Source organism: Marmota monax, unplaced genomic scaffold (assembly GCF_021218885.2).
Source record: "Marmota monax isolate L192 unplaced genomic scaffold, Marmota_monax_Labrador192_F-V1.1 WCK01_AAM20220418_F8-fsc00013, whole genome shotgun sequence".
Lineage (NCBI taxonomy): Eukaryota > Metazoa > Chordata > Mammalia > Rodentia > Sciuridae > Marmota > Marmota monax.
In genome coordinates, this window is record NW_026692202.1 from 18,951,305 (window position 1) to 18,975,916 (window position 24,612).

Below are 24,612 nucleotides of genomic sequence, written 5' to 3' on the forward strand. Positions count from 1 at the left end.
AGTCTATGGTATCAATACCATAGACTTAGTGACTGAACACACTAAGATAATATTGTTATTGATTTAAATTTAATATATTTTGGGCTAGGGGTGTAGATCAGTGGTGGACCACTTGCCTAGCTAGCATGCCTATCATGCATGAGGTTGTGGAATTGATCCCTATCACTGCAGAATGTATACACACACACACTTTATGTCTGTTTTTTTTTCCTTCAGTAGTTTTGTATTTGAGACAGATTCTCACTCTGTTGCCAAAGCTGCCTTTAATTTAATTTACAATCCTGCCTCACTTGTAGCTACAACTACAAGTGCACACCACAAGATCTGGCTTCTATGTGTTTTTTAAATTCTCCATTCTGCTTTTTCAGAAATAACCACTGTTAAGATTTCCCCATAATTATTCCTTCATATCTTCGTGTGTGTGTGTGTGTGTGTGTGTTTATATACCCTGGGAATTGAACCCAGGGCCCCCCACATAGTAGGCAAGCACTGTACGCTGAGTTAGGTCCCCAGCCCTGTTATATTTTGTTTTTTTATTTTAAGGAAGTTTCTTCCTAAGTTGTCCAGACTAGCCTTATAACTTAAAGTATATGTGATTATAGGCATGGACTACCACACTGGGCTTAATCAAATTTATTTATGTTCTGGTGGCCTGGAGAAAAGACTCTTGTCTCTTTCTCTTATAAGAATACTAACTCTCATGACTTCATTTAAACCTAATTGCCTCTAAAACACTAAAAGACTCCACCAATAAATATCAACATATGATATCTGGTGGGAGGCACATTCAGTCCATTGCTGTTTCTTATCATACACAGTTTTCGCTCACATGCTTTCCTTTTCCTTTTTATTTATCTCTTGAAGAACCTGAGCTTTTGACCTGTAGCATTTCCAACAGTCAATTTTTCCGATTACATATTCATGATGCAGTTTAACATATTCTTATGTCCTCTTTATTTTCTGCAAATTGGCAGCTGAATCCAGAGATTTGATCCTTTTGGCTATATCATAGGTTGTATTATGTTCTTCTTGGAGAACCATCTAATTTTGGCTATATCATAGGTTGTATTATGTTCTTGGAGAACCATCTAAACTCTGGGGTTTTGTTCCTTTTGAGCTATTAGCAGCCACTGATACCTATTGCCTGTATCAATTAATTAACTGGTGATGGCAAAAGTGATATGCTAATATTGTCAATCTTTCTACTTTTAATTTTGGGTATTGGCCGTTTAACCACTGAGCCACACCCCAGCCCTTTTGAGATAGGGATTGGCTAAATTGCTGAGGTTGGCTTTGAACTTGGAATCCTCTTGCCTCAGTGTCCCCAGCTTCTGGAATACAGGCATATGCCACCGCGCACAGCTATTTTTACTTATTTATTTGGGATATGGGAGATTGAACCCAAAGGTGCTTTACCACTGATCTACATTCCCCAACCCATTTTATTTCTTCTTTTTTTTAAAAAAATATTTTTTTAGTTGTAGATGGACACAATACCTTTATTTTATTAACTTATTTTTATGTGGTGCTGAGGATGGAACCCATGCGTTGCACGTGAAAGGCAAGTGCTCTATCACTGAGCTACAACCCCCTTTTTATTTCTTAGAGACAGGGTCTTACCAAGTTGCTGGACTTGAACTTTGGATCGTCCTGCCTCAACCTGCGGAATCACTGGGATTAGGCGTGTGCCACCCGCCCAGATTTTGTCCATCTTTTTCATGTTATCTGGAATATTTTATGTCAGATTCTCAGTTGCTGAGGCTGGTCTCGGACTTGTGGTCTTCCTGCCTCAGCCTTCCGAGCAGCTGGGATTACAGGTAGGCCCGGTCCTTCAGAATATTCTTCAATGTATATATCATACTTTTAAATATTATCAAATTGAAATTATTGTCAATATTTATATGAACACTTCAAGGGCTGTGTTTATCAATATATGCTGATTCCGGTAGTATCCTAGAGGCTTAGAAGGCAAATCCACTTCTGTTTCACATTTTATCTTTTTCTGTGTTGAGGCGGAGGGAGGCATCGCTGAGACCACACGCCCCTAAAGCTCTCTTATTTCCTGGTTTGGCGGAGTCTTCTGTCGGTCCTGTCACGCACTGTGTCTGAGAGCACTCATCACTCAGGAATTAATCGCTCAAAAGTCACTTCAGCTTCCATTCCCCTCCCGGAACTGGCGCGATAGTGACGTAGGCGTTTCCTCCGCCACGGGGGCGAGGCCGGTAGTGCCCACCATCCGCGTCGCTGGCTGATGACGCGCAGCGCGGCGTGCTCCCCCACGTGTGCTTTGCTGTTCCCCAGATCTCCGCGGAGCCGCGGCGGCCACTATCCCTAGGGGAGTAGTGGGTGGAGGTTCGGGCGCTGGAACCTTGGCAGCTCGGAATCTCTGAGCAAGAAGCAGTGAGCGCTGGGGTTCCCCGGCACAGAGGGCCTAGGATCATGGAGCACCTCTTATTGGAGGTGGCGGCCACACCACTGCGGTTAATCGCTGCCAAGAACGAGAAGAGCCGCAGTGAGCTGGGCAGATTCTTGGCCAAGCAGGTAAAGAAAAGAGGGAGAGGGAAAGCGTGGGGCAGACCCTGGTCGCCCCTGGGTGCGCTGCGGCGTCTTGTTACTCTGGCTGCTGGCGGTGGCTGGACGGTGGCAGAGGCGTCCGCACGTGTTTGAGGCGACTGGAAGGAGCCTTCCTGGGGGAGCCTTCCCTTTCCCCTCTCCAGCACGTCGACCCCTCTGCAATGCTCAGGCAGTGTGGCAGGGGTGCCGTTCTGAAAGGTATGTGGTTGAGTTTTGAAGTTGAGATGACGTCTTTGCTCTTTTGACGCGTATATTACATTAGTGTGCGTAGTCCAGCTTCGGTTGTTAGCTTGGCTGAGCGCGTGTATGTGTAGTTTTTCCTAGTCTCTTCTCTCTGACTCACAAATGAGTATCGATGGCGTTTCTGCTGTGCCTAAGGAAGCAACAGCTTTATTTTGGGTGACGGATTGAGGGACCTAAGCGGTTTAGAAGGACAGTGAACTCATAGGAGAGGTACTCCTCCCCACCCCCTTTTTGGGGATGGAGGTGTGGAAGGAGCTGGGGATTGAACCAAAGGCTTCATGCTTGCTCGGCACACAAACTAACACCGAACTACACCCCCAACTAAGGGGCATATTTGTATGATGATAACAAATTGCACCTGAGAAGCAAAAGGGAGTTGAATCTGCTACCTAGGTTCCTAGCCCCCAGGCCCTTAGCAAAGTTGCAATGAAGAGGATCTAATGCTAATTGATGGTCTAGAGACAAACAGGTTTTTGGTGGTTTTACTAATGAAGGAGATAATCAATTTCGATGAACTGAGCTTGTGAAAGATTCCTGAATTTTGTGTTGTCACTAGAGGTATCTTTCTGTAAGTGAGCTTAGAATTTAGAGGACAGGTTCTAAGTCTAGGGTTCTTTGACCAATTTCAAGGGATTTCTGACTTCCTACCACAGTAATTGGATGTAGTCTGGAGGTGTAGTTCAGTGAAAGAACATAGGCTTAGCATGCAGGAGGCCCTGGGTTCAGTTCCTGGCACTGAAGAAAAAAAATTAATATCAGTGTGTTGGGTGTGGTGAGAATTAAAAAATGGTTTGTAGCCTTTATCAGATAAGTTTTAGGGAATCTGATACACTGAAATATAAGAATCACTCGAGTAGATTCTGAGTATTGTATAGTAATGCTTCCCAACTAGAAAGTTCATTTTTCTTAAGGAGTTTGAAATATTGTATCTTCCTTTCCTCAGCCTCACATTGTCAAATTTTGTCCAGTCTCAGAAATATCTTTCAGGTTTGTTCTTTTCCATTCTGGGTAATAATTTGATGAATTTCACTTAGAGAAGAGTTGATTTTATTGTCCATCCTAATTTCTATTTTTTTGGAAGCAAATATTTTTACTGGAAAGCCAGAGAAACTTAAAATGTCAATTCTCAGTGGGATCTGAAGAACTTTTTAGTATATGCTGCTTTCTTTTGTTTTTCATCTCAGCTGGTGATTCCACCTTCTGTCCAGTCAACTGATAGAGAACTGGGTCTCCTCAACTCTATTATTTTAGGATGTTGGATATTGAACCTAGGGCCTCAAGCACTCATGTGCTCACCACTTAGCTACACTTCCAGCCCTTCCTTAACTTTTTTCATTCCTTTTTCTTCATATAGAGTCAAGACATCTTGCTGGTATTCCAAGTTATTGAATCTGTTCATTCATTTCATCCCTACTACTACTACCATTCTTACTTCCTTGATCATTGTCTTAATGAAGATTAGAGTGCTTAGGAGAATGCATGGGTCCTGGAACTGGAGTGTGACTGAAGGTTAAATCCATTTTCATTTACTTAATTGCTTTCAGTCTCTCGTGCAAATTACTTAACTCCACTAGGATTTTTTATTAAACATATAAATATGGTAGTTGCAAAGTAGTTACAGGGGCTTACCTGTGTTACCTGCATGAATTCCTGGGTTCCATCCCTAGTATTGCACAAAAAAGAGGTAAGCAAGTGGGTTCTAGGATCAGCTACTAGTTTTGTCACCTTAACTTTCTTCCCCCCCTTCAGTTCTCTTGTCTCTAAAATGAGGATGTAAGGATGATAGTGTCTAATTTATGGGTTGAGGTGAGGATTAAGTACTGTTTATAAAAGTGATTTCTGTTATTACTACTATAAATAAGGCTGTTGTGATGACTAGAAAATTTGAGTAAGGAACTTATACTGCCTGGCATGTAAGAAGTCATCAGGAAATGTGAGCTATAATAACATATGAACACATACATATACACTTTTTTTTTTTTTTTTTTGGCAGGACTTGGTCAAACCCAGGGCATCACGCATGCTAAACAAGTATTCTACAACAGCTATACCCTCTGTCCTTCTTGTTGTTATTTTTGAGACCTGAGTCTGGCTCTGTTACCCAGGCTTGTCTGAAACTCCTAGACTCAAGTGATCCTCTTGTCTCAGTCTCCCCAGTAGCTGGCACTAGTAATTATTATTTTTTTTGTGGTGCTGGTGTTACCGCTGTTTAGTATAACACCAGAGAAGCACGCCGAGGCAAGTTTAGAGTAGAAAGTAGAAGCTTTATTAAGGACAGCAGAAAAGACTTCTCCCCTCCCGGGAGGAAGAAGGGGACCCAAGAGGTGGAATCCGTGGTAGGGGAGAGGTCTTCCCTCTTTTATAGCTAAGGTCTTCATTCAGCTTTCCCGCATTTCTGTCAGCATTCCTGTCCTTTGTTCTGTTATCTTGCAGTGATAGAATGTAGGTGGGGAGACCCAAAAGGTGAGGGGCAGATGGGCCTGAGGAATAATCTTGGGCCTGAAGTGCCTGGGGAGCTTCTGATTAGCATTTCCTCCTTTGCTGGGAGCTGTTTCATTAACATTTCTTTGGGATAGGCTCTGGGCCTTGGGAACATTAACATTTCAATTTCCCAAGTGCTGCTTTGCTTTCCAGGACAACAAGGCCTTCATTTTCCATTTTACTCATTAGACCTGATTTACCTAACTACACTAACTAGGAATTGAATCCGGGACCTCATTCATGCTAGGCAAATGCTCTACGGCTGAGCTATATCCCCCACTGCTCTTATTTTTAAAAGCAGTTTTGTTGTTATGCAATTCAGATTCCATATGTATCTCCATTTAAAAGTTTTCAGTTAAAAGATTCACATATATTGTGCATCTGTCACTACCATCAGTTTTAGAACATTGTCAATATTTCAGAAAGAAACCTTCAGCTGCCAGGTACGATGACACATGCCTGTAATCCCAGCTACTTGGGAGACTGATGCTGGAGGATCAGAAGTTTGAGGCCAGCCTGGGCACTTAGAGAGACCCTGTCTTTAAAAAAAAAAAAAAAATCCAGTTGGGAATGTAACTTGTGGTAGAGCAATTGCCTAGCAAATCTAGCATGTGCAAGGCCCTGGGTTCAATCCCTAGTATTGCAAAAACACAACAAAAACCTCTGTATTTAGCCTGTCATTCCATAATACTCTTTGACACCCTACATTTCCTCTAGCAACTAGTAATTTAATAATGTAAGTTTTTAAATATATGGATTCTTTATTTTGCTAATTTAATTTAATTATTAATAAGACAAATCCAAATCTGTAACTGCTTTGCATAAAGCTCCCCATTGTTTCCAGAATCAAACTGATCTTTCCAAAATGGAATCTGACTTGAGCAGGGGGTTTAGCTCAGTGGAAGAAGGTCTGCTTAATACATGATGCCCTGGGTTCAAACCCTAGCACTGCAAAAATTAAAAAACAAAACTAGGGAAACCACTTGGTATGCCATTGTACTCCTTTTCCTACAGTCTTCCCTTTGTTCCTTTAATGTTGGGACTCAAACCCTGGGGATTCAAGGGAGGTGTTACATGCTAGACAAGTGTACCCTGGAAACGTATTTCGATGCCAGTCCAGCAAGTGCCAGTCTACTGGTTCTCAGGGTGGGGCAGTCCCCCTCCCTTGGGAAGGAGGGCAAATCTTGAGACATTTTTGGTTATTAGAGATAGTAGGGGCAGGGAATCTTCTGGTATCTAGTGCTTAGAGGCCAGGGATGTTGCTAAATGTCCTTAGAATTTACAGAACAACCACCCAAGACAAGGAATTAATTATCCAGCCTCAAACTAAACAAATTAATAAAAAAAAAGTAGTGTAAAAATAAGAAGAAACCCTGCCCAGCCTAATTTTCCACCTTGCCCAGGGTTTGATACTGGTGTAACACTGTGCTTTCTTAAATTATTATCCCCTGGTGTTGTTGACTGGAGTCGGCCCCTGTGGTCAAATACATATCTCTTTTTGGCCATAATAGAATAACTGGTACTGGATTAGTTCTATTGCTAAAAAACAACTAGAAAATTCTGGATAAAATACACGAAAACTATTTCAAACATTGAGTAAAAGGCAACTTAGAAAACTGCAATCTCTGACAAAGGAAAATAAGGTAATCCCTAAAATTATCCTGTATATGTGCCTATAACACTTACTGGATCCTTTTTTGAGGAGGATGAACTCAAATTCAGTAATGGTGGTGTGCCTAAGCCACAAAGACAGTTCAAAGTCTCAGGGGGCTGAGACAGCTAGTGTATTCTCAGAAGAGCATTGGAATTTAGAAACAGCTCTAGGAGTATGGACAGGTTAAGTATTTGGCTGAATATAAAATTGTTTGTACGGGGAGAATCCATGAGACTGGGCAAAGAATAGCAATGTGGGTTTGTAGGAGATGCTAAACTACTACCAGTTGAAATGGAAAGTCCAGGTTGACTATCAGGATAATCAGTGGAAAACCCAAAAGGACCCTAACTTAAAAATAGGGTTAAATTGCTTGTTAGAATAGAGAATTTCCTAGACCCATACTTAACAAAATTTAAAACAAATGTTGGAAGAATTAGGCTACTCTGAACATAGATTGATTGCCTACTAGAACAAAGAAAGAGAATAAAATCTAGACTACTAATATGATATCTATTATGTTGTATCTAATTAAAAGTAACTTGGTATATAAAAATGTAGATAACAGCTTGGGAGGCTGAGGCAGGAGGATTGCAAGTTCAGTGCCAACCTCAGCAACTTAATAAGGCCCTAAGGAACTTAGGAAATCCCATTCTTAAAATAAATGAATAAATGTTGGGGATGAAGCTCAGTGGGTAAGTGCCCCTGGTACCATTCACGTGTAGATAAATTTGGCCCATTTCCCAGAAAACACTAATATAAAAGAATGCAGAAAGAGAAATAGGCAAAAGTAAAGCTAGTACAAACATACATCAAGATGGTATTTTTAAACTCAGTCATATCAATTATACACTAGTTAAACAGTTTGTCAGATTTTATTAAAGAAAGCAAGACCCAAGTGTATGCTGATTAGATGAGTTGCATTTTAAATTTAGAAACAAAAATAAAAAGATGGAAAAAGTGGCTGGGGTTTTGGCTCAGTAGTAGAGTGCTTGCCTAGTATGTGTGAGGCATTGGGTTCAGTTCTCAGCACCACATAAAAATAAAATGAAGATATTGTGTCCACCTAAAACTAAAAAATAAGTATTAAAAAAATTAATGAAAGATGGAAAAGGAGATCCATGCAAATGGAATCAAAAGAAATTGGAGTGCTGTATTAATATTATAGACAGTAAAATTTAAGAGAAAGAATATTATTGGAGATAAAGAAGGGTATTTCATAATAATAAAAAGAGTAATGCTTACCAAAAAGTCAACAAGCCTAAATACATGTGTACCTAATAACAGAGTTTTAAAACAAAGTGTCAAAGTGTGACAGAAAAGACAATTTCAAATTATAACTGGAGATGTCAACATCATTTTTCTTTTAGTAATAAATGAAACAAATACAGAACATCAGTAAGTATGTTGAAGACCTGAAAAACATCAATGAATTTGACCTAATTGACATTTGTAGGGTGTTGTAACTAGTGACTGCAGAATTTGTACACCTGCAATAGTTATCAAAAAGATCCTTTACTGGTGTTTTAGTTAGTTTTTTGTCACTGTGACCAAAATACCTGACGAGAGTCGCTTGAGGAAAAGTTTATTTTGGCTTATGATTTCAGAGGCTCAGTCTATGGTCAGCAGACTCTGTAAGCTCTGGGCCCAAGATGAGGTAGAACTTTGTGGTGGAAGCTTGTGGCAGAGGAAAGCAGCTCAGAACATAACAACCAGGAAGTGGAGAGAGCTCTGCCCACCAAGGACAAAATATAAACCCCAAATGTGTATCACCAGAGAACTACTTTGTTTAGCCACACCTACCTGCCTATATAGTTACCACCCAGATAATCCACATTAGTGGATTAATTCACTGGTTAGATTATAGCTCTCACAACCTAATCATTTCACCTGTGCTCTTGCATTGTCTCATACATGAGACATTGTGTGTGGGGGGGTGCCTCATATCTAAACTATAACAACTGACCATTAGACAACTCTCAAATTTAAGAGAATTGAAACGTACAAGATATATTCTGTAACCACACTGGAGAAAATCCCAAGAAGATACTGAGGAAAATCTCTCAATAATAGAATTAAGTAAAAACTTGTAAAAACTGATGATTGAAAAAGAAATCATTACCAAAAAATGAGGAATTTAACTGAATTGTATTGAAAACAGTGTATCCCAATTTGTGAAATGCAGTTGAAGCACTATTAGAGGGTATTTCATAGTATTAATTCTTAGGAAAGAAAAATCATGATATAAAAATAAGTATTCCAATTAGGAAATTAGAAAAGAAGAGCAAATTAAACCCAAGGTGAATAGAGGAAGAGAATTATTAAGATGATAATGAAAATTAATGAAATAGAAAATGTAGGTATTATAGAGCAATTAAGTAAAACTAGAAATTGTTGAAAAAACAGATAAGGATCTGGGTGTGGTGGTACATGCCTATAATCCCCATTACTCAGGAGGCTGAGGCAGAAGGATTGTAAATCAGAGACTATCCTGGGCAACCTAGTAAGACCCTGTGTCCAAAACAAGAGCAGTAGTACAAGGTCTGTACATTGGAAATTACAAGAGATTGGTAAGACAAATAAGACCTAAGTAAATGGAAACATGCTATTAATTGGAAGATTTGATATTGTTAGCTCATGAGTCCGAAGTTTTTAATTCTGTGAATATTTCAATAAAATGGACAAGGTGCATTAAAATAGGCTGAAATCTAGAACTTATATGTTTTTACATTAATTTTCTGTAATTACAATTATTTTGCATTTTTATATATTGTACACTATAGGTGTTCCAGATCTGAGATGATGGGATGAAACGGGTTAGAATAAGATTTTTCCCAAATTAATCTATAGATTCAACACAAACCCATTTAAAATCTCAGCTGTGTGTGTGTGTGTGTGTATGTGTGTATGTGTGTACAGAAATAGATAAAATAATTTCAAAGTTTAAAATGAGACACAATTTAAGTAGAATAGCTAAAACAATTTTGGAAGAGAGAAAGTTGGAGGATTTAACTGACTTATTTCAAAACCTATAAAGCTGCAGTTACCAAGACTATGGTGTTGGTATAATGATGTGTATAAAGATTAGAAAATTCAGAAATAGATTCACACATAATAAAGTCAATTGGTTTTTAATAAGGCTGTCAAATAAATAAACAGGGAATAGACAATCAGTTTTTTTTGGTTGCAGTACTGGGGATTGAATCCAGGCATACTCTACCACTTAACTGCATCGCCAGCCCTCTTTTCTTTTTGAGACAGGGTCTTACTAAGTTGCTAAGACTGGCCTCTACTTGAGATCCTCCTGCCTTAGCTGAGTAGCTGGGATTACAGTTATGGGACACTTCATTCAGCCTAGATAGACTTTTAGATAATTTTTGCTGGAGAGGATAATAACACTGGGGAAGAAAGTGAACCTTGACTCCACTTTATGTCAAGCCCACCAGTTAATAGTACATCATAAATGTATACATAAAAGTCAAAACTAAAACTGCTAAGTACATAATTTCTTCCCCCACCCCAGCCTCTTATTTTGGGATAGGTCTTGTGAAGTTGCCCAGGCAAGCCTTGAATTTGTGATCTGCATCAGCTTCTCAAGTGGCTTCTTATGTATCAGTACGCCCAACTGAAAAAGTTTTGTAAGCAAGAAAAGACAAAAGATTTGGGGAGACAATGATTTTTTTGAGTGGACACTAAAAACATCATAACATAAAGTCTTAATGGTGAATTCATCAAAATGTAAAATACCTACTTTACAAAACATGAAAATGAAGTCAAGCCACAATCTAGGACAGAATAGCACAAACATTTCTAACAGGACTAAGATGTTAAGAACTTACACATTAAAAAGAAGAAGAACTTATACATTACAATGGAATAATAAAATAAATAATACAGTTTAACAGTAGGTGAAAGTAATCATGGTATAGCTCAGTAATAGCACCAGGCCCTGGGTTCAATCCCCATCACACACACACACACAAAAGAAGAAAGTTAGAGACTTTATCAGCAGTATCATAAAAGTAAATATTTGAGTGGCTTTTTAATGCCTGAAAAAAATCTCAGAATCCTGTCATGAGGTAAATGCAAATAAAAGCACAGGAGACATCTTGCTCCACCACCACTAGAATGGCTAAAATTAGGACTAAGAATGTAGCAACTACAAGTCTTAGACATTGCTTGCTGGTGGACCGCTAAGATGATAAACTAGTTTGGAGAAGTTTCTTTTAAAGTTAAACTACAATATTTCTTTGAAATTGTTTTAAATTTAAAGTACAGTTTTAGGGTTGTGGGTACAGCTGGATGGAGTGTGTGCTTAGCATGTATAAAATTTTTACTTTTAGTTGAGCATACAATTACTATATAACCCAACAGTCCCACTTTAGTTAATGAGAAAGCATGAAAATGTGTCCCAAAATCTCTTGTACACAAAAGTTCGTAACTTCAGTGATAGCTGGGAAAATGAAAATATCCATGTACAAGTGAATGAATAGATTGTGGTGTATTCATATAGGAAAAATAGTACTAATGAGATGGAATAAGTTATTGATTCATACCACTATATGGATTGTGAAAATCATTATACAGAGCAAAGAAGCCAGATAGCAAGGAGTAATAATAAATGATTCAGTTTATATAAAATTCAAGAATAGGCAACTCTTGAGGGCTGGGATTGTAGCTCAGTGGTAGAGCATTTGCCTAACGTGTGAGGCACTGGGTTTGATCCTCAGCACCACATATAAATTAAATAAAGGTATTGTGTCCATCTATAACTAAAACATTAAAAATAAGAAGAAAAAGCATATTTTATTTTTATTTTTTTATTTTTTTTAATGTTTTATTTTATTTTTTTAAAGAGAGAACGAAAGAATGAGAGGGGGAGGGGAGAGGGAGGGAGAGAGAGAGAGAAATTTTAATATTTATTTTTTAGTTATCGGCGGACACAACATCTTTGTTTGTATGTGGTGCTGAGGATCGAACCCGGGCCGCACGCATGCCAGGCGAGCGCGCTACCACTTGAGCCACATCCCCAGCCCAAAAGCAAATTTTAATCATAAAAATCAATCCTGTCGGTGTCAAGATGGCAGAATAGAGAATGCCACTTTCCTGGCTGCTCCATGGTATAAAACCAAGAAAGCAAATGGGCAGCTTCTCAGCAAGGTGGGTGAACAGAAAAGCAGGGAGCTCTTTACTGGAATTTAATACTGGACATTCAAAGCAAATCTGGGACTAGGGAGATTGGATATAATAAAATAAGGAAGAAATCCCCAGTGCCGTTGCATGGCTAGAGGCACCAGCCAGAGTGATCTGAGAGCAAAGTGGAAGGTAAAGGAATTAAAGGAACCTGCATTTTGGGGAGGCCTGAGGCATGTCTTGGTGCAGAGAATTTAGAGATCAAACCTACTGTCCGACTAAATTGAAAGGGGTGCTGCACAATATCTTTGTGTGGGAAAGAAGCCACATCTCTCCTGGCTGCCTGTGGAGGACAGGGGAAGAACCATTTTGCAGCCTTGGCACAGGGGCCAACAGCTGGGGTAACTGATTCCTGGCAAGCCTGAGTTTGGCCTGAAATACAGACCTGGCAAACCCACATCACTGGACAGAGACTGTGCCTAAGTGACCAGGAGAAAATCAGCCCTGGAGAGAGGTTTACACAGGGGACAGCTGGTGGTGGAAATCCACCCAGCTCTCACCCCTGCTCTCCAATCCGCCTGCTTGCAGGACCAGGCAGAAGAAATGTGCCTCGCTGGGAATTCAGAAGGGCAGGGGCAGGAGAGGCTAAGATTGGGGACTGAACCTGAGAGCAGGAAACGTAGGGTCTGCTGGTGACATAGTGGACTAAGAATTGGCTCCTCCACCACTTGAGTGGAACCCAGGGGAGATCCCTGGGATTCTCTTCCAGTGTGGACCAGCAATTGCTTATTTAAAACCTTCAGACCAAAGAGCCTGGAGCCTACCTAAGTCTAAACATTTCCTTTAGGGGTTACCTCTCTCATTCCAGCAACCCTACCCTGAGAGTAGAGCAAGCATCACCCTCCAGGTGACCCCAGTGACCTCACCGAACACTGCTGAGGAGGGAAGCTGGGAATCTTTTGAATTCCAATGGAAACAAGTCTTTAACTTTTTGAATTCCAGTGGAAACAATTCTTTAACTTTTCATCCAGATCTTTCTTTTACCTTTTCTTTGTGACCTTAATGGTTCATGGACCATTATACATATTCATATTTGTTTTTGCCCCTCATTTCTATTATTTTTGAAGCCATTTTTCATGGATCAGTATTTTGAGGATGAGGATGTTTGATACATATATCTTAGTTTTGTATTCTTTTATATTCTTAATTTTTAAAATTTTTACATATATTTTTTCTCATGTGTCTGTTCACTAGATTCTCTCTTCTGCTAACAATCTCTATTGTTCTTTTAGTCTTTGTTTAGTTTTTTACTTCTTTCCTCCTCCGTAATCATCACATCCTACATCACTTCTGTTCTCTCCCTGTCTACCATTCAAAATTATAAACCATTTTGCAGACTTACTGTTTTTATTATAGGCAATAACTGATTATATTTCTGTGTATTGTGACAATTAACATTGATGTCATAGCAGGAACTATTTGGTTTAATGCTGTATATTTTTTGCATTGGTTGTTGTTTTTATTTGTCTCCCCCTAAACAGTGAGGTTACTAGAAACCTTCATGGACACTATAAACCCTTAGGTAGAATGTCTACTGACTCAGATCCATACTCTTAGGTAGGTAGACACACAAACAAAATAAAAAAGCAAGGGAACAAATTGCCCCAAACAAACCAAGATACTTCAATAACAGAATCCAACTACACCATGGTGGAATAAATGTCAAAGTAGGATTTTAAAATGTACATAGGTAAACTAATTTGCAAGGTAAAGGATGTTGTAAAGCATGAAATCAGGGATAAAATACAGAATAAGGATAGAATTAAAAAAAAATGTTTCTAGTTGTAGATAGACACAATACCTCTATTTCATTCATTCATTTTTTTTTTCCTTATGTGGTGCTGAGGTTCAAACCCAGTGCTCCACAGGTACTAGGCAAGCATTCTACCACTGAACCACAACCACAGACCAGGATAGAATTTTAAAGACTTCCAGAGAAAAATATCAGGTTATATTTAGAGGGAAACCAATCTGGATCTCAGCTAATTTCTCAACGCAGACTCTCATAGCTAGGAGGTCTTGGAATAATATATACCAAGCTCTGAAAGAAAATGGATACCTGCCAAGAATACTATAACCTAGCAAAATTAAGCTTCATATTTGATGATAAAATAAAAATCTTCCATGATAAACAAAAGTTAAATGAAAGCCTGCACTACAAAATATACTCAATAAAATATTTCATGAAGAAGTGAAAAACAAAGTGAAAACCAGCCAAAGGAGGAACTACTCTAGAAAAATAGTCAGTGAAGAAACTAATTCAAATTAAAATCCAGAAATAAAATGACAGGGAATAAAAATTGTTTCTCAATAATAACATTGAATATAAATGGCCTAAATTCATCCATCAAATGACATAAACTGGCAGATTGGATGAAAAAACAAAGCCTAACAATATGCCATCACCTAGAGACTCTCCTCATAGGCAAAGACATCCACAGACTGAAGGTAATAGGATGGGAAAAACATCATTCACATGGATCTCGTAAATAAGCAGGGGTTTCTGTCTTCCTATCAGGTAGAGTGGACTTTAAGCAAAAGCTAATCAGAAGAGACAAAGCACATTTCATACTGCTTATGGGAATTATACATCAACCAGACATAACAATTGTAAAAATTTGTGCCCCAAGCAATGGAGTATCTGCATTCATCAAACAAACTCTTCTTAATTTCAAGAAGCAAATAGACCACACAACACAATAATATTGGGTGTTTTTAACACATCTCTGTCACCACTGGATAGATTCTCCAAACAAAAACTAAAGAAGCTATAGAACTAAAATATACAGTTGATAACTTAGAGTTAACATATATAGAATATTTTATACATCAATGACTGAATATACTTCTCAGCAGCACACAAATCCTTCTCTAAAATAGACCATATCTTAGACCACAAAGCAACTATTAGCATGTACAAAAAAAAAAAAGAGAGATAATACATTGTATTCTATGAGATCATAATGAAATCAACTATAAAAGAAGCTACTCTAACACTGGAGACTAAATAATAGATATTGAATGACTAGATAGCAGAAGAAATCAGGGATGAAATAAAATAATTGGTAAATGAGAATAGTGTAACAACATATCAAAATCTCTGAGACACTGTGAAGGCAATTCTAAGAGGAAGGTTCATTGCATTGAGCTCATTCATTAAAGAAATAGAAAGTCACCAAATAACTAACATTACATCTCAAAACCTTAGAAAAAGAATTTCCTACATGTTAAGACATGCTTTACCACTGAGCTCTGCCCCTTGTCCCTAATTTTGTATTTCTGACTTTTCTTAACCAGAGATGTTACTTTTGCATAGTAACTATAGATTTCTTAGGTTTTTCATTCAAGTAAGGAAACCAGAGGAGCATTGGGGTTTTAGATTCCCTGGACAGTGTTGAAACCCTGCAATATAGGTTGTTTTTAAGGGACTGTGTAGCATTTTACTTAGAATTCACGTATCAGGATTTTTTGGTTTGTTTGTTTGTTGTTTTTTGGTATGGGGAGTTGAACCTGTTAAATTTAGCCACTGAGCTACATTCCCAGCCCTTTTTTATTTTTTATTTTTAGAGAGGGTCTTGCAAAGTTGCTTAGGGTCTCACTAAGTTGCTGAGGTGAGGTTGACTTTAAACTTGAGATCCTTCTGCCCAAAGCCACTGGGATTACAGGCATGCATCACCGTACCGCATCAGTTCTTTTACCCCAGTGAACTGAAGCTTATTAGTAATAAGTTAATTCGAGTCCTCTATTTCATAAAAACACCACTGTTTTATAAGAGAAACTCATTAAGTCTGAAAATTGATTATTTTGATTCTGCGCTAGGACTCTTCTCTGGTCTTCTCTAGCAATACAAATGAGTACTGTTTACATGAACACTTTATTTTTCCTCTCTCTCAGGTGTGGACACCTCAAGATCGCCAGTCTATCCTGAGTATTTTAGCACAGTTGCTCTTGGATAAGGATTACACTGTGCTGATTGGCCGTCAGCTGCGGCCTCTCCTTTTGGATTTGCTGGAAAGGAATGCTGAAGCCATCAAGACAGGAGGCCATGTTAACCATGATCTGCATGAACGCCTCTGTGTGTGTATGAGCAGGCTCATTAGTAGCCATCCTGATGTGCTCCCGTGAGTAGCAATTTTATTCTTCATGTTTTTTCTTGAGGTGTTAGAACTTTCTCTCTGCTGGGAAGTAATTAGGAGTCTGAGTTGAAGGGAAATACAAAAGAAGAGAGATAAGTTGACCTGAAGATCCAAACCCTCTAATCACAGTTATCCTGTTGTATGAGAATACTCACAACAGAATCCACTTATTACCTCTCAGCTCAATAAGCATTTACTGGGTTTCTCTCGAGTCTTGGCCAACAAGACAAGTCTTGAAAAATGGCCAAGATATGCCCCCAGTCCTTAAGGATTATATCATTTGGCAACATATGCATATAAAACAGATTTGGATGATGCTCCCACACCATCCTAGATGGATGAGATTTCTTATGCTGAGCAAGATGGCATAAGCCTGAAAACCCAGCTTCTCTGGAGGCTGAGGCAAGAAGATCTCTTGAGCCTCAGGCATTTTAGACCAACCTGGGCAACTGTAGCCAGACCCTGTCTCAAAACAATAACAAATAAAGAAAGTGCTGGGGGCTGAGGCCGTGGCTCAAAGGTAGCGCACTTGCCTAGCATGCGTGAGATACTGGGTTCGATTCTCAGCACCATATATAAATAAATAAAATAAAGGTCTATCAACAACTAAAAATATATTAAAAAAAAAAAAAAAGAAAGAAAGTGCTGGGCCTAGTAGTGCATGCCTGGAATCCGAGCAGGTTGGGAGGCTGAATCCGGGGATGGCAAGTTCCAGGCCAGCCTCAGCAACTTCATGAGATCCTGTCTTAAAATTAAAAAATAAGGGCTGCGGTTGTGACTCAGTGGTAGAGCTTTTGCCTAGTGTGTGTGAAGCACTGGGTTCAATTCTCAGCACCTCATATAAATACATGAATAAAATAAAGATCCAGCAGCATGTTAAAAAAATTATATAAAATAATAAAAAGTATTGGGAATGTAGCAAAGTGGTGAAGTGCCCCTGGGTTCAATCCCCACCACCAAAAATTAAATGAAGACTTGCAGATATTTGGGTGGGAGCTATATTTGCATGAACTTTTCTAAAAGGGAGAGGAACTTCCTTTTATAATTTTATGTAACTTGAACTCCTACTTCTATTAAGCCTTTATGGTAGAATACTTCAGGATTGTGTTTGAGAATCATTAAAGTGATGGATTAACTAGCTCTATTTTCCCATAAGCCCCAGATTTTATGTTCTTAGGAAATGAATATGAGGCAAATGCCTATGTTTTCTTCTTTTTGTCTTGCTAAGGCTGTTTGTTTTAGTTTTGTTCCCGCTGTGATAAAATGCAGAGTACAAAAGATGCTATAATAGAGTGAATTAAAAACAAGCAAGAGTTGGCTGGGGATATAGGTGAATGGTAGAAATATTTGTCTACCATGCTCAAGGCCCTGGGTTTGATTCCCATTACTACCTTGAAAAGAAAGAAAGAAGTCCTTTGTAAAGAACTATAGATGATGATGTGTAATGGAATTCCACTTTTTAGTTTTAGGAAAACAGCTGGTTAATTTGGGGAGGTGCCAAATTTGGCACCTCCCCAAATTAACACTATATATGCATGTAGGGGCATGTAAAGATAAATTTTTACCTAATACATTCAGACAGGATATATTCATTTAATAGATAACTCTGCCTCCCTCCCCTTTAAATTTTGTGGATTTTATTGCAATATATAGATAAAATCCAGGGTGCTGTACCACTGATCTATACTCCCAGTATACTCTTAGCCTTTTTTTCATTTTTTATTTTGAGACATGGTCTTGTCCAGTTGCTGAGGCTGACCTAAATCCAGTCTCCTGAGTTGTTGGTATGACAGAGTGTGGTACTGTCCCTGGCAACTCTTCTCTTAACCTCTGGGCCACATCGTCTGAGTGAAAAGGTCAAATATGGTAGGGTATTTAAAGAACTGGAAACAGATTTATATTTCTTACAAACATACATTTATATATTTATTATTTTGGGGATGTCAGCATTGAATCCAGGGCCTTGAACAAGCTAAGCAAGGTCTCTACCACTGATATTATACCCTGAGTCACAATTTACAATGAGTTAAATACAATGTGTGAATGAGGAAGAGTGGAAGAGAAAATGAAAAGAAATGGATAAGAACAAATAAGGGAGACCAGAGAAGAGGAACCCAGTTGAAGTTGCACTCCCTAAAGTCATTCCCAATGCCTTTTATTTCCAGGTGGATACTCTTTCTATGGCCAAGTGCTTTCTATGAGGCACCTTATAGTATCTTTGAGGAACAATTCTTTTTTTCCCTTATGCTACTTGTTCATTAATACTTTTGCATCTGGAGTCCTCACCCTTATTCTTACTCTTTGATAAATTCTTTGTCAGGACTCTGAGAACATTCCTAATTTGTGCATCTCTATTCTGATATATCTGTTAAGTTTTATGGTCTATGGAGGTGAGTAGGGCACTGGGGATTGAAACCAGGGTTCATGCATGATAGGCCAGAGTTCTGCCACTCTACTCAGCCCCTCAAGGTTCTGTTTTGTTTTGTTTTGTTTTTTCCAAAAAGTCATCCATAGCTGGGGATTAGTTCTGTGCTCAAGCCCTTGCCTAGCATGTGAGAGGCCCTGGGTTTGTTTCCTAATTAGCACTGAATTATACAACAAATAAATCCATTCAATACTCAAGTAAACTCAAGTCATTCTTTATCTCGATTAAACTAGTGCTTCCAGATTTTAGCCATAGATTTATAGATAGTGTATGTTCTGCAACTTCACCACTACATGGAAATGGGATGGAGTGGAGAAAAGAAAAAGTTTCTTTCTCTCTGTATACCCTCACAACACTTCAGTTCCAATTCTTTAAAAAAAAACAAAAACAAAAACAAAAGAATACACAAAATTGGAATTATTAGATTGTAACACTTCACTTCTGACACCAAAATGTATGGGGTGTTTTCCATACCCACTAATTGTGATACCAGCTAAGTTTTCTGCAATTCAATTTATTTCTGACACTATCTACCTGGAATTAGTATCAACCCTTTAAGTTAAGGGCTCAGTCCCATAGAGAGTCCCCCATTCTACTACTTTAGACACCAATCTCAAATACAAGTTATCATTAATAGGCTATAAATATCGGATGTTCTCTGACGTCTTCTTTGGGTTATGTTTGTTAGAATGGGTCACAGAACTCAGAGTTACTTATCAGGCATTAGAAAAGAATGGATTCTGGGATAGCCAGGTGGATGGAAGAGATGCACAGGAAGGGGTAGGGAAAGCTTCTGTGCTTCTCCACCCTGTCAGCACTTCCACATGCTCTAGAAGCTCTCAAAACCCCCTTCTTTTACTTTTAATGGAAACTTCCTTATATAGGCATAATTGATTAAGTCATTGATCATTGGTGATCCACTCAACCTTCAACCCTTCTTCCCTTCCTGGAGGTCTGGGGTTGGCCTAAAAACTCCTTTGAGAATCATAGGGTTAGTTTTTCTGCCAACCAGCCCCATCTTTAAGTGCTTATTGAAAGTCACCTCATTAACATAAACCCAGCTGTAGTTGAAGGGGTTGTTAGAAATGACAAAAGATGACCCCCAGCGTTGGCACATGCCTATAATCCCAGTGGTTTAGGAGGCTGAGACAGGAAGATCCATGAGTTCAAAGTCAGGCTCAACAACAGTGGGCGCTAAGCAATTCAGTGGGATCCTGTGTCCAATAAAAATAAAATAGGGCTGGAGATGTGACTCAGTGGTTGAGTGCCCCTGAGTTCAATCCCCGGTAACCCCCACCCTCCCAATTGACAAAAGATGATTATTTCACCTTTTTTATTCTTGCCACTTAGGAAATTACCAGAATTTTAGGAGCTCTAGCCAGGAATCTGGTCCAAGACCATATATGTGTTTTCCTACTATAGTATGCCAAGTAAACTCAAGTGATTTTTCTTTTCTTATTCCTAAGAAATACATACATATATCTTTTTTTCTTTTTTTTAATATTTATTTTTTAGTTGTACACAGTAGTTTTGTTTATTTTTATGTGGTGCTGAGGATCAAACCTAGGGCCTCGAACGTGCTAGGTCTGTGCTCTACCGCTGAGCCACAATCCAGCCCCCCATTTTTTTTCTTTTTTTTTTAATTTTTAATTTTGAGAGAGGGTCTCAATAAATTGCTCAGGCTGACCTCAAACTTGTATTTCTCTGCATCAGCCTCCTGAGTAGCTGGGATTATAAGCATATGCCACTGTATCAGACCCATACGCTTTTTAAAAAAAAATATTTATTTTTTTAGTTTTAGATGGACACAATATTTTTATGTGGTGCCGAGAATCGAACCCAGTTCCTCACACGTGCTAGGCAAGCGTGCTACCACTTGAGCCACATCCCAGGCCAGACATATGCTTTGTCTTTTATGGTGATAAGAAAACGTAAAATTGACTACCTTTATTTCTAAGGATACAGTTCATTTGGATTGTATTTGGATTAATTTTTTAGCTTCAGTTATCTGCCACCTGTTTGTCCTAGGCATGTGACTCCACATCAGTGACATCCCTGATTAGAAAGATCAGTGGTGGATGGGGCCTGTCATCATCTTTGTGAATAATAGCAGATAGAATGCTGTGGTAGAATATGCACTTCCTTCTTAAAATCATGAATGGAGCATGCTTTTATATACATGGATGTGGGCATAGTTGTTCTGGCATACAACAGAAGGAGGGACCAAAAGTAGTTAATGCTCTGTTCACTGACAATAAAATCCACCTAGTGGAGAACAAAGAAAATTACATTTATTTGGGACTGATTAGAATTGCAGAACTGGAAACAGATTCAAGCAGTCTTGAAAGTACTCCAAGATTTTACAAAATAGCTGTTGTATTTATAGCTTTGAACTGCAAAGGTTGGAAAGAAAGGTTTTCTTCACCCTGAATTTTTATCTTCCAAAGATAATGGTTGAGAGCCATGGCTGGTCATGACGCCTGGCATTTGCCAGCCAGCGAACCATTGAGATGATGATTTGAGTTAAGCTATATATAATTGCTGTGATGCTGGATTGATTGTTTTGTATATTTGACCTTTACTGTAGGGCAATGGGGCCCTGGCTCTTGCTGCCTAGGTTGCCTGCTGCTTTGGAGTTCTCCTGGGGATTCCTGGAAGGTTCACGTGGAGGAGGGATTTCCGGTTGGTGTGGTGTGTGCCTGGAGGAGCCATGTGGATGGCATTAGAGGGAGGTTCCCAGGGAGCTTGTGTGGAGTGTGCTGGTGGAGTTTGGAAATAAAGTTTGTTCCTCATTGAGTGGCTCATGATTTGTGCCCAGCCAGACTGCGGCAGATAACTGCTGTTGTCACTGTAAAAGTTCCTAGAGAGGGGCACGTTAATTCAGGCCAAGTAGGGTCCTTGGCATATGTGACTGAAATAATTTTAGTCTTGAGACACAGATTTATTTAAGAAAACCAACACATTCAAGGGAGAATTTGGCTGTCTTGAGAGATGTCTTTTGGGCTAAAGTAAGAAATACACATTTGGAGAATGAGGCCATCTTGAGGTTGAGAACCTTTTGAGGTAAATCTAGGAATATACATTGAAAGGAGAATGTGGATCATCTCCAGAGGGAAAGACAGTAACACTTTGGTATGGGGAAATATTTATAAAAGAGCAATAGCTGGGGGCTGAACTAGTAGAGTCAGAGAAGAGTTACACAATTTTGAGCCAGTTTTTCTAATGTTTGCTCATTGTCCCCATCTTGTTACTTTTTGTAGGCAAAGACAGGCAACCAACATTGAGGACCAAAGGCTGAGGACATGGGCTGGGTTGCTCACAGAATGCTATATTTTGCATTTTGGAAGTTCATTGGTGCTTTCTGCATTTCAAGGATTCATGGATCCTTCTCTTTTGAGACTCAATGTGTCTTTTTCTTCCCAAAAGTCTCTCTCTCTCTCTTTTTTTTTTTTTGTATTGGGGGTTAAACCCAGGGGCATTTAATCACTGAGAAACATCCCAGCCCTTCTTTTTATTTTTTATTTTGAGACAAGATCTTGCTAAGTTGCTTAGGACCTCACTAAGTTGCAGAGGCTGGTCTTCAACTTGTGATCCTCCTGCCTCAGCCTCTTTTGAGTTGTTGGGATTACAGGTGTGTGCTACCACCTCCAGCCCAATAGACATCATTCTCACTCTTGCACACATGAGACAGTGGACACATATGATACATTTATATACATACATTTTGAAGACCATCATGCTTAGTTTGCAATTTTTTTTTTAAATTTATATATTAGCAGCTATCACCACAGTCAATTTTAGAAAACTTGTACACTGTTTTTTGTTTTATTTCTGGTATTGGAGATTAAACCCAAGACCTCATGCATGCTAGTCAGACGTGCTTTACATTGAGCTACATTCCCAACCCTGTAGACACACTTTTCAAGTAAAAGTTTTATTAAAATTAAAAAAAAAAAAAAAAAAAACAACCTTTGGTTAGTCAGTTTTTACATTGCTGTGACAGAAAGACCTGACAAGAATATTTTTATATGCTAAGTGAAGCTAGCCAATCCCTAAAAAACAAATGCCAAATGTATTCTTTGATATAAGGAGAGTAACTAAGATCAGAGTAGGGACCAAGAGCAGGAGAAGAAGATTAACATTTAACAGGGATGAGAGGTGGGAGGGAAAGGGAGAGAGAAGGGAAATTGCATGGTAATGGAAGGAGACCCTCAGGGTTATACAGTGGAGGGGGTAGAGAGAGAGGAGGGGAGGGGAGGGGAGAGGTGGGGAGGGGGGAGGGTGGAGGATGGGAAAGGCAGAGGAGCACAACAGACACTAGTATGGCAATATGTAAATCAATGGATGTGTAACTGATGTGATTCTGCAATCTGTGTATGGGGTGAAGGTGGGAGTTCATAACCCACTTGAATCAAAGTGTGGAATATGATATGTCAAGAAATTTGTAATGTTTTGAACAACCCACAATAAAAAATTAAAAATATAAAAAAAAAAAAAGAATATTTTTAGAGGAGGCAAATTTATTTTGGGCTCATGGTTTCAGAGGTCTCAGTCCATAGATGTTCATCTTTGTTGCTTTGGGCTAGAGGTGAGGCACAACATCATGGTGGAAAGGTGTGGAGAAGGAAAGCCCACTCAGGACATGGAACCAGGAAGCAGAGAAAGAGAAACACTGCAGACCAGGGACAAAATACATACCCCATAGGCACTCCTCCATAACCCACCTCCTCCTGCCATATCCTACCTGCCTATGGTTACCACCCATTTAACCCATTCATCTGGATTAAGGCTCTGATAAAAAGTTAAGGGTCTCATGGCATACTCATTTCACCTCTGAATCTTATGGTCTTGTATAACACATGAGCTTGGAAAGGGGGCACCTCAGATGTAAAATAGAATACACTTAAAAATATTATTATTTTTAAGAATAGAGCTATTCATTTTTTGTTTTTGTTTTTGGTACTGGGGATTGAACCCAGGTACACTTTAGCACTGAGCTACATCCCCAGCTCCCCGCCCCACTTTTAAAAAAATTTTTAGGCAGGGTCTCACCAAGTTACTGGGGCTGGCCTTGAACTTGAGATCCTCTTGCTTCAGCCTCCCCAGACACTGAGTTTACAGGAGTATGCCACCACATCCATCTTGTTCTAGTTTAATATCTAAATTGAGAGGAAGGTACAGAGATTTGCCATAAGTATCCTTTACTCACACATGCATAGCTTCCTAATTAATCAACATCCCCCACAGGAATGGTACATTTGTTACAAAGACAAACCTACATTTAAGTGTGATAATCACCCAGATCCTTAATTACATTAGGGATCACTCATAATGTTTAGTTGTAAACCTTATGTAAACATTCTTTAAATGTTTGGTAGAATTTTTAGTAAAGTCATCTGGTTTTAGGCTTTTCTTTGCTGGGAGGTTTTATGATTCATTCTCTTTACCTAATTCCTGTTCTGTTCAGATTTTCTAGTTGTCTTGGTAGGTTGTATGTGTTTCTAGAAATTTATCCATTTTTTCTAGACTGTCCAGTTTGTTGGCACACAGTTGTTCAGAGTTTTCTTTTTTGGGGGGTAAGGATTTACCAGGGATTGAACTCAGAGGCACTTGACTATTGAGCCACATCCCCAACCCTGTTTTGTATTTTATTTAGAGACAGAGTCTCACTTAGTTGCTTAGCACCTCGCTTTTGCTGAGGCTGGCTTTGAACTCAACCATCCTGCTGCCTCAGCTTCCTGAGCTGCTGAGATTATGGATGTGCACTACTGCGCCCTGCCAGAGTTTTCATTTTGATACCTTATTTTTTTGGCATTGGTTATAATGTCTCTTCTTTCATTTCTGATTTTAGTTCTTTTGAGTATTCTTTTTCCTCAATCTAAGTGTTTGCCATTTTGTTTGTCTTTAAA

The 24,612-nt window shown here is 39.0% G+C and overlaps 1 protein-coding gene across 2 annotated transcripts in view; it reads left to right on the forward strand.

Annotated features, from left to right (window-relative positions):
* The first annotated feature begins 2,251 nt into the window (after positions 1–2,251).
* Positions 2,252–24,612, forward strand: part of Mdn1 (midasin AAA ATPase 1) — a 148,840-nt gene continuing 126,479 nt past the window's right edge. Inside the window, exons 1-2 of one of the 2 annotated variants that reach the window (XR_009225852.1) lie at positions 2,252–2,541; positions 16,037–16,263. Coding sequence is in view for 1 of the 2 variants with exons in the window: in XM_046431427.2 (XP_046287383.1) it covers positions 2,440–2,541; positions 16,037–16,263 (329 nt within the window). In the remaining variant the exon portion in view is untranslated. The remainder of the gene's footprint in view (positions 2,542–16,036; positions 16,264–24,612) is intronic. The other variant, XM_046431427.2, reaches the window with a different exon arrangement.